General features: G+C 48.0%; 1 protein-coding gene across 1 annotated transcript in view; it reads left to right on the forward strand.

Annotated features, from left to right (window-relative positions):
• Window positions 1-5,758, forward strand: part of CACNA1I (calcium voltage-gated channel subunit alpha1 I) — a 210,017-nt gene extending 204,259 nt beyond the window's left edge. The window contains exons 34-37 of the mRNA XM_067558952.1: window positions 1,142-1,258; window positions 2,013-2,178; window positions 3,133-3,329; window positions 5,051-5,758. Coding sequence (XP_067415053.1) covers window positions 1,142-1,258; window positions 2,013-2,178; window positions 3,133-3,329; window positions 5,051-5,758 — 1,188 coding nt within the window. The remainder of the gene's footprint in view (window positions 1-1,141; window positions 1,259-2,012; window positions 2,179-3,132; window positions 3,330-5,050) is intronic.
• Window positions 5,759-16,207: the final 10,449 nt, after the last annotated feature.

The following is a 16,207-nucleotide window of genomic DNA, read 5'->3' on the forward strand; positions in this document are numbered from 1 at the left end:
TGTAGAGTGTAAAATGGGGTGGGGGGTGAAATGAACAGAGATGTAGGCAGGAGCAGAGATGTGCAGAGCCTGAAAGCTGAGCAGGATGAGCTTTGTTACACCTGAGGAAGGAAGAGAGAGGAAGCCAGTGAAGAGAATGGAGGAGGGGTGATGCAGATGGAGCAACAGGCAGGAGAAGATAATGTTAGCTGAGGTTTTGGATAGATTAGAGGTGAGAGAGGGAAGAAGAAAAGAGGCCAGAAGAGAATGGGTTACAATGGTCAAGGTGAGAGAGTCGAAAGCATGATATTGGCATGGACCGAAGGAGGCATGATTATCCCTGGCATGAAAGAGCCTTCATGCTATTTAACCATGGCGGTTTCCATTAACCTCAGCCCGAGGGATCCCAGCACCAGAGCGCAAACTCTGTTATCCCCAGACTAAGGGCTTGTCTACACAAACGTTTAGCTCGCAGCAAAGTGGGGTGTGAATCAACTCCACACTAGCCTGCTGTGGGTGGTCTGTCTGCATGGACCCTGCTGAGGCGCTTTCACCCTTTGTGCTTCGATCTAGTCCTGTTTCAGAGAGGACTAAATCAGAGCATATTCATGAACCGTTAATTCACGGCAGCAGGTCCACACAGACAGGCAGTTTGCTGCGGGCTAGTGCAGGGTAGATTCATGTCCCAGCTTGCCACCAACTCGTTGATGTAGACAGTCTTGCAGGACTTTCCCCCCTCTCCTGCCCCCCCACTCCCGTCTCTAGAGCAGACTATTTTCCTAGACGGAGGAAGTCTTCTCCTCACCTGGCACTGGCTCAGTTAACCCTACGCTCAAGGAGCCTGGCGCCAACCTTTGATCCTGGGACCGACTCTGGTGTCCTCTCTCCATCTTGACACCAGGGGAGTCTTGATCAATGAACCCTCACCTGGACTGGTCACTGGCAGCGCCCAGATTTTATTTCCATGCTTTACTAGAAGCGGGTTCTCTCACCAGGCCTAGCTCTGGGTTAGGAAATACACCGTGTAAAAAAAGGAATGTTTTTTAAAGTAAATCTCAGGCGTACGGCTCTCTCCCTCCAACCATCCATCATAAAAACGGCAGGACTAGTTGAGAAATAGACTCAGGCCATATTCTATGACCGCTTCTTTTCCCTATTTTAGGTTCAGCTGGCTGAAATGGAAGCCTTATCCCTCAACTCAGACAAGTCCTCTTCCATCTTGCTAGGGGATGATTTAGACAATCGCAGCATCTGTCAGTTGAGTCCTAAGGAGACCAAGGTAGGAGCATCCTAGGTATTTGGTATATATTGGTACACAGTGGGCAGAGTGTGCATCCTTCTAGGTCCTGAATGACACATCCTTCCTTGTAAGAGCCACCATTCCTCCCAGCATTGGTTTGGCAAGAATCCATTCCTCATTCACGGTATGGAAGTGAGTCCTGTGGGGATCTAGCTTTTCCCAGTGAAGGAGGTTCTGTGAGGTGAGTGTCTCCTCTCTTCTTCACCGCTCCACACTGTGATACAGGATCTGTCACAGAACTCATGTGTACACAGCACAAACCATGGGAGAGGCCTGCCTCTTTGAATAGGAGCACAACATCTGTTGGCCATTAGCACCAGCTGATCGTGTACATGTTCCTCTTAATGTGCCATACACCATATCTGTGTCCCAGCTGGCCAGGAGTGCTGTGTATTCCCCTACTGATCACACTTCACTCGCATGAAGAATGTGAGTGTCAGGCACTGAGCAGCAACTCCTCCCCTGGAGACTTATCACTCAGACAGATCTGATGAGAACACTGAGGTGTGTGGAAGCTACAGCTCCTTTCCCCACTATCAGTGGCTTGCTTTGACTAGGAATATGTTTAAGGGGCTGGGGCTGGGTATATAACCTTTTGGAATATCTGCTTCCTAACATGAATGTCCAGGTATCTTCAGAATCAACCCCATCTCAAGAGCTTGCTCAGGCAGCTTCACTTCATCCACGTGGGTTTTAATTTCACAAGCATATGTCTTTAATTTTTTTTCCACAGGATGACCAGAACAGTCCTGACTCCATGGGCATGAGAGATTTGGGGGAATGTTTCTTCCCATTAACAAATAAAGGTGCTTCTCCAACTCCAGAACATTTCTTGTGTGAAATTGAGAAAATCCCTTTCAACCCAGTCCAGTCCTGGCTGAAGCACGAAAGTAATCAAGGTAAAGAAAGCCCCCTCTGTTCTCCTGGACAGTGATGCTAGGTTTGATGCTAGCTCTGCTGACAGTGCAGACTGGTTCAGTTAGTCTGACTTGACTCTATTTTATTCTAGTAAGGAATCGAGTTTATATGACATGGGATTTCATTAAAGAAGCATTCATTCTCAATTTGCCAATATCAGTGTGGTGCTTGCTTGGTTTCCCTGGAGCCTTTTATAGTGATTATCATTTTTCCTCAGAGTTGTCCTAGACAGACATGTTCACAATCTTAAAGGACTGATTCTCTTTTATGGCAAGGTCCCTTTGGACAGCTGAAATAGAATGCAAATGAGAATAAGGCCCAAAGACTTCAAAGCCAGTGTCACGTCAGCTAGCAATCGGTTGGATGAACTCTGCTAACTCTGTCGTGAAGACAGTGCCACCATCTCCTAGGGTTATGCTCCTCATCGCTAGGGTTTTTACAGTACCTTCATCTGCCCTGGAAACGAGAGTCCTAATTCCACTCCTGAGCACGTCTCTGGCCTTATGCGGTCATAGAGCTCCCAGTCACCGTTTTGTTTATTTCTCTTTTCTGCTACTCTGCAGGAGCCCAGCTGTAAGTCCATTGACTTCAGAGGAGTTAACACCTCAGTTAAATCTGGTCTATCATGTCTCAGCCTTTTTCTCCGAGGACACTAAGGGGAGGGGCATGTTTCCTCACGGGGCGATTGCTCCAAGCTCTGATAGTGCTTCTGAGTCTGTTACAAACTTTGGTAATGATGTGGAGAGCGGGATCAGTGGAGTGTGAACACCCGATACTCAAGATATATGCCTGGTAGCACGTCTCACTAAACACCTTCAGTTACAGGGATTACAGGACCCTTATCTTGGTAAAAACACAGACTCCAAAGTGGATCAATGGACTCTTATGCTCTTATTTTTCTGTTTTCTTTCCACCTCCTTCTCCCACTCTATCAGTTCCTCCCAGACCCTTCTCTCCAGGTACATCCAGACCTCTGTTACCTGTACCAGCTGAGTTTTTCCACCCAGCCATCTCTGCCACCCAGACCGGGCAGGAGAAGGCTTCCTGTCCAGGCAGCCTTCCTAAAATCTCTCTGCAGGGTTCATGGGCATCTCTGCGATCCCCAAGTGTGAATTGCTCACTTCTCCACCAGGTAAGGGTCCTGCTTCCCAGGCTCCCAGGATAGGGAACCCTCATGTGTACCCAAGCAAAGAGGGAGCTGAGGGGAGGAGAGAGAGAAGGGCCTAGAGTGAACTGGGTCTGAGGGCTCAGAGGGTTAGCGCACTACTGGGAACAGAGAGTACGCTAAATTGAAGAGTTATTCATAGTGAGTACTAGGGAGGAAGGAGCTGGATGGCACAATAGGTAAGGCACTGTCCTGTGCCTCCAGAAAACATGCACTGACCTGGTTTGGGTAGCAAATTAGCTTGACAGCCTCAGTGTAGATCCAAGAGGACATGAATTCACATTGGCTCCTGGGCCCTGCCTCCTTGGCTCCTGGTGCTTGGCTGGCAGGTATAAAGAGGTAGCCCCAGCCACCTCTGTTTCTAGGTTTGGTGCTGATCCAGCTAATGGCAGCAGAACGTTTTCTGCTTAAGGACTGGGTCTGGTGGCAGGAAGGGCATTAGCCCTTGGGTTCAACACATGTAAAAATAGTCTCAGGAGGAGTTAAAGAGGGTGGGGTAGGAAGCCATATGTGTTCACAGGACCCAAGCAACAGGAGCTATGAAGTCCTAATGGACCTAGAATGGACTTTTCTTCATGTCCACACACCCGGTGCTTGTTATGTCTGTATCCCATCCAGACGGACTCTGGGTCCCTGGCCTGGTCTGTGTTTATATCCCATATATCCCCCATATCCCAGGTAGATGTTGCTATTTCTCACTTAGGAGAATGGGGAGAACAGATAGTAGAGGAGGTGAAATAAAATGTGTTTGAGAAACACAGGTGGTGCAAAGAGAAGCCCACAAGGACTCCCCAACTGTGCTTATGCTAAGGTATCTCCTGTATGGCTCATGTTCCAGGCTGAGGAGAGTGACACTGAGGTTTGGGGAAGGGTTGGTCTATTTCAGAGGAAGAGAAAATCAGACACCTGCTAATTCACCTGTGATAAACCCTGAGATCTCCAGAGCCCTTTGTTATAAACAGTTAAAATGCGAAATAACAAAAGAGATGAACAAAACAGAAATTAAGGCTGTTTTCCTTCCCTCTGGGTTCTCCCCTTTCTCCACATCACCTTATGGTAACCAGAGTAGGTCGGAACAATTCCAACCCAACCTTTTTTCCATCAGAATTTGCCGGTTCATCAAAATCAAAAAATTCTGTGGAGATGGTTGATTTTGATGCAGTTCCTACAGATCCCTGCCTTGTTTCCAGCCAGCACACCTACCTGGCTCCTCAGAGGGCAGGCTGACAGAGAGCTGTGAGCCTTCGCTCCTCAGCAGCGTGGATTTCCAGGCCTTATGGCCCTGGGGCAGCCTTCCAGGTGGACTGCCCCAGAGCCAGGGCTCCATGGCCTTTGACAGAGAATTTCAGAATGTTTGGTTTGCATTTCGAATCAGAACGCTACCAAATTTTGAAAGACCGCAATCCTCCATGAAATGGAATTACCTTTCTCGGCCCTGCCCTGATTGTAACTGTACAGCTTGGTGGTGACAATGGAGCAAACGGCCCCACAGCTCAAAGGCACCTGTTGAGGCTGAATACAGGGTCAGAGATGTTGGTGCCATCTAACTGGTGCTTTATGGGAGCCTTTCCAAGTGGACTGTAGCTGGTGCCACATTTCCATCTCACCCCCACTGTCCCAAATGAAAGGAACTGGGCTTGAAAGCTTTTCCTTAGTTGCATGTCCAACAATTTTGGTTGTTCTCTCAGGCCACTGAGAGTGACACGTCCCTCGATGACAGCAGGAGCAGTAGCTCAGAAGGCAGCTTGCAGACCACCCTGGAGGACAGCTTGAACCTCAGCGACTCACCCCAGTGCACCCTGGACCTCCCAGTGGCCCTGTGCCCGATGCCAGCAGTTGCTGCCCAAAGAACCATCGCAGCTCCGCTTTCCCCTGCATCCCGGAGGCGGAACCTGCGGGGCCGTGGGATATTCAGCCTGCAGAACATCAGGCGGCATCAGCGGAGCCACAGCAGCGGAGGGAGCACTAGCCCCGGGTGCACTCACCACGACTCCATGGACCCTTCTGACGAGGAGGGCATGGGGAGCAGCCTGAGGGGTGGCAACAACAGCGAACAGTCAGAGACCCTCAGCAGCCTCTCACTGACCTCCCTCTTCTCCCCACCCCCACCCCCTCCAGGCCTGGCACTTGTGAAGAAGTGCAACAGCACAAGCAGCCTCAACGCCAACCCCTCTCCCCGGGGGCCGACCGCCAACGAGGCCAAGCAGTTCTACTCAGTGGACCCCCAGGGGTTCCTCTCCATGCCCTCCTGGGTGACAGACTTCTGCAAGGACACCCCCTCACCGGGTGAGGGTGAGGGGCCGGACGGCCCTGATAGACTGGGGACGGCAGACTGCAGCTCCCCACTGCCCTCTGAGCTGGAGCTGGGCAACGGAGTCAGCAAGAGGAACAGATGAGGGTCCCTGGGGTAGGGAGGGGAGCGAGCAGTGTGGGCCAAGGAGCGCATTTTGGGCTACCCTTTGCCAGCAGCAATTCCAAAGGATTGTTTGAAAAAGAAACCAGTCAACACAATATATAAATATATATATATTTATTTATTTAGTAAATACCCTGGTACTGAACCTCGGAGGTGCGAGAGAGCGAAAGCAATAGGCAACATCCCGCCCAGGTGCTGGACGGGGGGAGCACCACTGCAGAGACCACATGGATGAGGAGGGCGCCGCCGGATTGAAGGGACGGGGACCACCAGCCAAATACCTGCCCGGGTGGCAGCCATTTAGTTATATACATATACATAGAGAGATTGATTTATTTATTTTTTTTACTGAGTGATTATGACTTCCAGAAAGTGCTAAGCAGGAGATGGGGGGAGGGGGAGGGACTTGGGGACATTCATTTCAAACAGGGAGGGGAAAATGAGATGAGAAACCAAGGAGGGTTTAGTTGGTTTGGTTGGTTTTGAGAATTTCTTATCATTCATACTTCCGTTTTGAACATTAATAATCATGGGACAGATCCTCAGCCGGTGTAAAATGGCAGAGCTCTATGGAAGTCCTCGGCTGGTGTCAATCAGTATAGTGCTGGTTTCAGTGGAGAAATGCAAATTGACACCAGCTGAAGATCTGGCCCAGACAGCAGGAAAACCCAAATGCACACGGAGCATTGGAAGTGATTTGGATTGCTTTGATGAGTGTGGGTGAATGCAGCAGGAATGCTCTGGGAAGGGAGGAGATGGAGGCAACATGGCAACTGCTGAATGTGTTTGTTTAATGGTGTGGTTTGGTTTTGTTTGTTTGTTTTGGTTTTGTCTTTTTATTTTGTTTAAAAAAAAAAAAAAGCTGCTAAGAGAAGAAACCTCTGAGATGTCCAAGGTTTTTTTCCCCCCCTTAGGTTTCTGTAACGGTGACGGTTTTTATTTTAGAAGCCCAAAGGCGCAAAAACTATCTATACAGAATCAGATCTGTTATTTTTTATATATCTATATCCATGTATATATTAAAAAGAAAAAAACCTAGAATTAAAAAAAAAAAAGCAAAACAAAATGAGCCTCAGCTATTAAGTGCAGTCAGTCCCCAGGCTTAGAGCGGGGGTCTGTGCACCAGACTCTCTTCCCAGCTCCACTGACGTGAATCCCAGTGACGCCACTGAAGTCAATGGGCCTCATTCTAGTCTCACACTAGGGTGGCTCTGTTGAAGCCAGAAGTGTTATCCCTGACTGAAGCATGATCAGAATCCAGCCCAATGGCAGTTTCGGGTGTGGAGGACTTCACAAAATTGGGTTCTGAGGGCAGAATTTGGTGTTGTGTGTGTGTGCATGCAATCTCATGGCTATTTGACTCACTAGTGACAGGTTTGGGGGCATGTTTCTCACCTTGTCTATGCTTTGCAAAGGAGTGTGCATTCATTGTGAGGGAGGACCGTGCCTGGTTGCTGATTGTGTCCATTGAATGTGTGGCATGAGGACAGATTGGCCCCCCAGTTCCAGAGGATCTGCTTCAGAAGCAAGCTTAAAACGGGAGACTCTGATTCTCCTCCATAACTACTGCAGCAAGGCCCCTGAGACTGTCTCCCTGTGTCAGGCTGACTGTGTGGCCAATCTTTGCTTCACCATTCACCTGTGAGAGTCCACTTTTAAGAACTCATCAGTTTTGTATCCTCTCCAGATTTATGTGTGGGCAGGAGAGAGGACAAAGACAACCTGAAGAGCTTGAAAAAAGTGGGATGTCATCCACAGCCTCAGAGGCCTCTGACATGGGTATTTCTGAGAGCAAGAGAGAATGAAATAAGGGATGGGGCAAAGAGAGGGAAAGGAGCAGGGGATCAGAGAGAGGGAAGTTCGGAGGCCATTACTTCATCATATTCAGAGGAAAGAATGAATCTCGCACAGGGATTCCTGTCTAGACATTGTTTCTCTTGGAGGCGAGAGGGCTGGTGCAGCAAACCCCTCTTGGAGACACCGTCCCTGCTGGAATCAGAAGCACCGTGCAGCCTGGTACTATAAAGATTTGCTCATCTGGTTTTTGAGCACCTGCTTCATCCTGTAAACTGGGGCTGTGAACATCAAACGTGTCAAATGGAACAACAACAAAAAAGGATAATTAACATGTATTTGATTTATTTTTTGAGAGTAATCTGTGCTTTGTGGAGTGCACAACTCTGATTGCAGGCATGCTGAGGAGGACGGGAAAGATGGAGTCCCCACCCTTGCAGGAAGGCTGCTGGTCCTGATTAATTAAAGCAATAACAAGGGTTTTAAATGTTTTTTGCACTGGTTGTTCCTTGGGTGGGTTCTCCCTTCCCATTCGATCACTGGAGCAGGGCAGAAAAGTACCCGTATTACTTTTACCAGTATTACTATTACCAGTGTGGCTCTGTATTATCTGGGAAGGAAAATGGTCAGTCCATAGTAGACAAAAGACTGAAATTGGCTATACTAGGTCCAGGATTAGATCCAGGCATGCTTTGAAATTGGAGACAGGGCTTTACACAACACAGACAACCTATGCAAAGTGCGTCTCCAGTTATTTCAATTGTGGCCTTAGACAGAATTGGACAAGAAGCTGGGAATCTGAGCTTCCCTGGGAGCGGGGTAGAGGGATAAGGATCTTGTCTGACCTAGGAATGAGAGAGGAACCTAGGGTCAGAGTGGTGCCCAAATCTACTCCAATATATGGTCATGTTTGAAACAGGTTCTCCGATTGCCATGTTAATGTCTTTTTATCAACGTGGATGGAAGATGAGTCATGTTCCAGGTAAACTCAGCTATGCAGTGCCCTCTGCATGCAGGCCCCAAGTGCAGGGATGCTGTCCTGGTGGTGTGTGGCTCATTCCATAGGCTTGTTTAGCCTGCAGAAGGGAAGAAAGAGGGGGGATTTGACAGCAGCCTTTAACTACCTGAAAGGGGGTTCCAGCGAGGATGGAGCTAGGCTATTCTCAGTGATAGTAGATGACAGAACAAGGAGCAATCATCTCAAGTTGCAGTGGGGAAGGTCTAAGTTGGATATTAGGAAAAAGTTTTTCACTAGGCGGGTGGTGAAGCACTGGAATGGGTTACCTAGGGAGGTGGTGGAATCTCCATCCTTACAGGTTTTTAAGGCCCGGCTTGACAAAGCCCTGGCTGGGATGGTTTAGTTGGGGATGGTCCTGCTTTGAGCAGGGGGTTGGACTAGATGACCTCCTGAGGTCCCTTTGAACCCTAATCTTCTATGATTCTATGAGAATTAGTCCCAATTCAAAGGTGGTACAAGGATCCATGACTTTAGAGATCCTAGGTCTTGCTACCTGTTGAAGTGGCAGGTAATATTGATTTATAGTACAGCAGAGATCTACTCTTTAAAACCAGTCCCAGCTGCTTGCATCCCAATGTCCCATAGGAGGTTGGCGATAAAAAACAACGTTGGGCGACGCTTGTGGTGGTCAAGTGACTGTCACCCCCAAGTGGTGTCAGGAGGAAATGTGTCCTTGTTCCATCCCCCTCCAGAGCAAATAAGGCCATTATGCACTTGAGACACTGCCAACTTTCAGCAGGAGGTCGAGCTGGGAAATTGGATGTCTTTTTTTCTATATGCAAAGAATGCAGACACCATTTTAATGGGGGTGCTTCATCTATTTTTTCGTACGCACACCTGCCTCCACTTGCAGGCCACCTTTTTATATCATTAAAAGGTATATCATTTGACAGCTAAGTCGGGACCTTTCAAAGAACTCCATTTTCACATAGCCTAGCGTGCCTGATATAGGGATACTGCTTGCATTCTCACTGCTTGCATTCTTGCCTCTGAGGGGATCACCTGGATACCCCACGAACCTAGTTACTATAAGGACTCATGAGTGGACACTAGGTAGATAAGATTAAATTGGGCTTATATCACGGAAAGGAAAGTGGGGAGAGTAGTTGTTCCCCAGGAGCTCGTACCATTCCTTCCTCTGCCTCACAGGTACCCCCTGACTTGCTGAGATAAACATATTCCAAGACATGCCTGGCTCTGTCATTGTTAGAGCTTGAGTCCTCCTGATGAGCCTGTTTAGAAACTACAGGGAGGTTGGAAAGAGCAACCACTCGGTGAACAAGAAAGACATCCCCTCTCTGAATTCTTCCTAAGGCTGAAGGACAATTCTGGGAGAGAAGAGCACAGCCTTCACCAAGGGACCTAATGGGGTCAAGTCACCAGCCCCCTGTGCATAATCTCCATATCTGTTGTTTCCTTGGCCATCCCAGCTTTCCTTGGCCTCCCATCTATCTTTGGCCTCCAGTCATTTGCCAGATCATGGCCATGTCTATTCCTGCAGGTCCCCTGCCACTTGGTCTTCAATGAGCTGGTGAGAGTGGCTGTTCTCTCTGCTTCTCCCCAGTCCCACTTGGAAGCAACTCATAAGAAAAAAGTTCCCTTATTTTTCAGAAAACTCAAGATGCCCAGTCAATACTCCCCTTCTCTTCTGAGCCACATGGTCTCCACCACTGCTCCTGCTGTGTGAACTGGGGTGGTCATGCTCGTTCCCCTCTGCCTCCTCAAATGGTTTGCACCTTCCACTAGCCAACTCATGCAAAAGGCTTCTGGCTTAAGAAAGAGGTTACCATGGAAACAGAGGACTAGGTTATCTTTAGAGAATATTTTGTCTCTCTCTTTTAATTATTTACTAATGGTTTGAAGAAGAAGAAGAAGAAATATCGATTCTTCCCAGTGAGAGGGAGTTGTTAAAACACAGCCGAATTTGTTGTCTTTCCCACAAGGGGTTTGTGTACATTCATTTGGATCAGGGACTGCTCTCTATATCTGAGAGGGTTTCTTTGGCCCTGTTGATTTAGCTTTTCAGGGTAGCCCATTTTTGCCAGGATTTCTGGGTTAGTAGAGCAAGGGACGGCAGACCTGCTGTGGGAATTGTTGAGCTCTCAGAAGCGGTGGCGGGAGGAGGCCCGCAACGCGTGCACCCAAGTGACAAGAAGGAGGAATCACACGAGTCAGACGCACTATACAGAGCGGGTTGTCTCCATTCCAGTGTCACCGTTTGACAATAGTTGCCCTGACCTGGTGTCTGAGATAACCGTTGCTTTCCCCTATACTTGAACAGGAGATAACGGCTGTATCTTTGACACCACTCTGTGGGGACTGTTGCTGACCCAAATGCCTGTTCCCAGCTCAAGGAGACATATACTAGCTCGGCTCAAGCTAGCGTGCTAAAATCAGAATGTAGCTGCAGCAGTGTGGGCAGCACACGGGGGGGAGGCGGTGTTGGCTGCCCTGAGTGTGTGCCTGTCAGCCATGCTAGGAACATACTCGGGACAGCCAGCCAGCCCGCCCCGCCCCGCCCCCCCATGCTGGTGCGGCTACATTCCATTTTTAGCGCACTAGCTCAATGAGCTTGCCTGAGCTGGGAATCACAGCCCCAGCTCCAAGTGTAGACATACCGTTAGTGGTGATTGCTGGTCTTCCCAGCTGTTTTGAAAAGTTGCCACAAAAGGGGAGGCATGGTGGACAAAAGGGATAGAGGATATTTGAATTAACATACACACACACACAAGCCAAAGCTGGGGGGAGGGAGGGACTAGATCTGGGACAAGCATAATTGCTCTGTACAGACCCATGTGCTATGCCCTCCAGCTTTACAGTCTCAGAACTACAGCAGTTAAAGATGCCAAGGCCTATTTGATCATCTTCTCCCTTCTCCAGTCAGCTCAGGATTAGTCCCTACAAAACAATTATTATGTTTTGTCCAATCTTGTTTTCAATATCCCCCTAGACCTGGGACTTTCCCGAACTCCCTCAGGAACCTAGTCCATAGCCTGCTACTATCAGGAAGGCCTTCCCAACATTCAGCTTGAACTTTCCTTTTCTTTATTTCATCCCACTGTCATTAGTTATACCCCCACCCCTGGCTACCATCATAAATAATTCCTCTTCCTATTGCTGTTTAGACCCTTCAAATACTTGCAGACTGTTATCATGTCCCTTTTAAGCTGTTGCTTAGCCAAACTAGACACATTTAGCTGTTTTAATCTTTCCTTGCCAGCCAGTTTCTCTGGCTCTTTGATCATTTTCTGAGGAGTGTGCTTTCAAAATCCTTCCCAAACATTCTTCCACCCCCCTTCCTGACTTGAATCCTCCCTACCCGTGTTTTGTGTGCTTTATCCCAGGCTCAGGCAAAACCCAGGCTGTCAGCCCGAATGCTAGCTGGCCTCCCCATGTCGTGAACCCTCTCCAACCTGGGAATGGAGAAAGGCAGAAGTACGTAGCATTTTCTTCCATGCAGGAGAATGGAGCCTCTTTCATCACTGCTGCTTGACACAGGGATCTGCCAGATTTCCCTCTCCTAGATGTCTCTCTCCTCTAAAATAAAAGTCAGATAGGCAGTGCCTACTTTGCCTGCCCTGTACCCACCACCACTAGTTTCATTATGAACTATGAAGAAAAGTTAGACTTCTGGGACAGCAATTACCAGGATCACCCTTTTTTGGAAAATTTGCACCAGAGTGCACTTGTTTTCCCTCCAGTTTTCTGGTACCTGCCCAATTCTTAATAATTATTTTTTCAATTATCATCTTTGATGGAGTAAGTCTATTAGCTAATTTCTTAAATACTATGGGACCCACTCATTTGAGGGGCTGATTGCCATAAATTCCCGCTAAAGTCAATGGGTGATGACTTTTCTGTCAAAACTGTTTATCAATGGAAAATTGGGGGGGTTGATCAAAAGACATTTCAATTATTTATCAAAAACCCAAATGCCTAAAAATTGAACGTTTTTCTGGGGTGGGAAGTGGCCAAAACCAAACTATTTATGCCAAAAACTGATATATTTTGATTCTGAAATGCCACTGTAGTGTCTCATGGGAATTGTGGCTCAGGGGTCTCCTGCTCCCAATCTCCTCTGTGTGCCACTTCCCGAGCAGGACTTCATCTCCCATGAGCCATAGCAGCCCCTCACCAAGAGAGGAGGCCATGATGCATCATGGATGATATACTCCAATTAGAGAGCCCAGCTGATTGAAATGAATGGGAGCATATGGCACCCAAAGCACAAATCCCATGAGGCACTACATTTGTGTTTCAGAATCAAAATATTTCAGGTTTTGGCCAAAATATTACAGATTTCAATTTCCCCCCAAAATCTCAACATTATCTGAGGGAAAAAGGTCATAAAAAACCAAATTATTTTTGATTTTGTTGTCAAAGTGTTCCATGGGAGGAAAACCTCCATTCTCCAACCAGCTCTTACTTTGAGAGTATAAAAAGTGCTTAGCACTTTGCACAGGCAAGTACCTTGGATGCATGCCATTCAGATCAGGTGATTTGCATATATTCAGATATTCCAGATATGCCCTTCCCCGGTCTTTATTAATAGATGTTTTATAGGATCTGCCTTACTTCTCAATTGTTCAACGTTATTTATGTTTCTGGCTAAAGACAGATTTCAGATTGGAACTTGGCATCTCAGCCATGTATGAATTATCATTAATTTCCTTTATCTCATTTATTAATGAACTAGTTCTTCTCTAGCACTTTTCCTATCCCATTTCTAAAAGTCTTATTCCTCCTAAGACGCTGCTGTGGTCTGAAAAATGACTGTAGAATATGGCATTGTAGGGGTCAGTGTTTATTGCCTCCCTACTGCTCCTAGATCTGATGTAGTCAGTTCACAGGTAAAATGAGGCTTTTTTCTAAAGGCCAATGCCACAAATTTCACCTGGGTCCACGCTGGAGAAAGCCAAGCTAGGTGCTTGCTCTGTCTCTCTCTCCAGCAGCAGCGGCAGCAGAAGTGATGAAGTTTCTGCAGGCAGAATTCTGCCCTTGCTTACGCCTTGAGTGGGGTTGCACAGATGTACCCAAGGGCAGGATTTGGTCCTGCAATCGTCTGTGAGGTGCTTCGCATGTTCTCAGAGACGCGAAGCACTCTTGGCTCCCGTTGACTTCTGTAGGAACTGAGGGGACTCAGCCCCTCACAGGATCAAGCCCTTCATTAACAATTGGGTTGTTACTGTGTAAGCCACAACAGACTACAGCTCGCCCCTCTCCCTCTCTCCCCTCCCTCCGCCCCCAGCTGTACTGTGTGTGCTGGGCTACAAGGAATACAAATCCATACCATCTCATTTTTAGTCACTAAAGTCAGCAGCTCTGTGCCAAAAAGCAGCTCTGTAGAATAAAAAAGGGTCATTTCTACAACGGCACTTTTGTCACTACAAGAGCACTTTAATCCCTTTGCCTGGCACTATTTTAGCTGCCTGTATTATTTTTCCCTCCAATGCTCAAATGATCTTGTATTCTTGTTTAGTTACTTCCTCCCTTTTCTGTTTCAGGGCAGGGTTTCTTACCTTCAAGTCTGTGAGCATTCCTTTGTGAAACCACACGGCCTCTGTGTCAATTCTTCCCTATCAGCATATCCTCCTCTGGCTGAAATCGTCTCGCTGTGAGTCACGTGGCTGTACCTCCAATGGCCACATTGGGATGTTCCCTTCTTTGCTTTGCTGTGGGAACCTTCCTGGCATAGGGTTGGCACCTTGCAGAGCTTGGCAGAGTGCCAGGAAGACGGCTCACTAGGACCCAATATAAACACACACACACATCAGGCACCACTTGATCTGTAAGAAATACAAACCTGTGTTCAGCTCCCAGTCAGGTTAAACCAGCAGTGGTGCTCTGAGCAATCCAGTAACAATTCAGAAATGAACTAGGAGGAGACTTTAGTGTCCACGCAGTGAAGCATCTTTTAAACCAAGCTCCATACACCCAGGATAAACATCAGGGACTGGTACTGCCCTAAAGGTCTTTGGGATGAGTACCAGGGACCAGTATCCCCCCACATACACCTGGAATAAGCCCTGGGGCTCAGTAACACTCCACACACCCAGGATAAACCCCAGGGACAAGTATCATCCCCACATGACCCTGAGCTAAGCACCAGGGACATACGGCACCCCACACATACACAGGATAAGCCTAGGACTTGCTCCATCAATGTTTAACTATGAACTGTTGATTTTTTTCCCCTTTAAAAATATCTTTTACATTAACAAAAATAATAATAATTAAACAAATCCAGCCAACCTCATTTCACCTCCAAGTGTATCCTCCCAAATGCTGTTTTGTCTCCTCCCAGTCCTTTCCTCCACCTCCCTTGTTGAGCTGTATAAGGGGTTTTGTTTCAAGCATTCCCTCTTAGGCCACATGCAGAAATACTTCAGACAGTCTGTGCGATAATAGGTGCGTCTAACCACAAGCCAAGGGTGATGGGGTGTTGTGTGTAGGGGGTAAGGAGAGGATGTCCTTTTCCCTGGTGTAGCCCAGTCCCCCTCCACCCCCACACTTCTCTCCCTCTCTTAATGATGAACTGCCAGTCAAATGTAGTTTATATCATGTGCGAGAATTTTAAGCCTAGCTGCTAATGGTTAGTATCTACAGTTATATTTGGTCCAGGTGGTGGGAGGGGGCAAGAAAAAAATAACCCAACAACCAACAGTATTGTATTGAATTAAAAAAAAAAAAAAAAAAGGCTGGTTTTGAACTATGCTGGGGGTCTGGCTGACATTTATTGTTTCCTCTCTTGTGTCTGCCATGGGGGGGTTATGATGGATTCCGCTCTACTGGATCTTTTTCACAGCTGTATATAGGCAACAAGCAGCCCAGATTGTGCATGCAAATAATGTCTCTCTGTAATCACCCAATAGAACAGACGCAGCCAGTGACCCAGACGCAGCTGGGGCATGGAAGCTGAAGGGTTGGTTTGGTTGTGGGGGAGAGGGTGGGGTAGCAGCGGGGTTGTTGTGGTGACCCTTCCTTCCTGCAGAAGACAGTAGCATGCCGTTTCCACTAGTGCCTGCTAACGCTACCCCATGGGTGGCCAGAAGAGGTCGCACAAGAGCAGCGTGCTCACCTGGGCGGAGCTCTCTAGAGAGAGCCAGCCCTGAGGTGGGAGTGGCCCAGGTCTTGACCCCACTGGCGCTAGGGTGATTTAGACCTGCTAAGGATCTAGCCCTTTGTCTTCATGGTGACACCAACCCGTCAGCTCAGAAGTGAGGACCCCCCCCTAGCCTCCCCCAATCAGCTTGCTGGTTTGCTGGAGCCACATATGGCCTCTGGCGCGCATGGCTGGGCTACTGTAAAGCTTTAAATCCCAAGACCATGGGCTGGGCCGCTAGACACTTGGTCACTTTCCAGTGACCCAGGGCCAAATTCAGCTGCACTATGTCAATTTACCCTCCCTTATACTAACTTTGGGCGTGTTGACACTGGAGCAGGAAGCCATACCCGTGAATCGTGGCCACAACGGTGGGCAGGACTAGCTACCCAAGTACGTCCCCGTGCGCTTGGCCTGGCACACACACACAGGGCAGGTAGCCCCTCCCACCACGGCGGAAACACTATGTTTATCATGCTAGTGTGGGTCTGTCTGCTCGAGCTGGCTTTAACCTT

Source organism: Emydura macquarii, unplaced genomic scaffold (genome assembly GCF_026122565.2).
Source record: "Emydura macquarii macquarii isolate MOO-44397 ecotype Brisbane River unplaced genomic scaffold, CSIRO-AGI_Emac_v2 contig_2205, whole genome shotgun sequence".
Lineage (NCBI taxonomy): Eukaryota > Metazoa > Chordata > Testudines > Chelidae > Emydura > Emydura macquarii.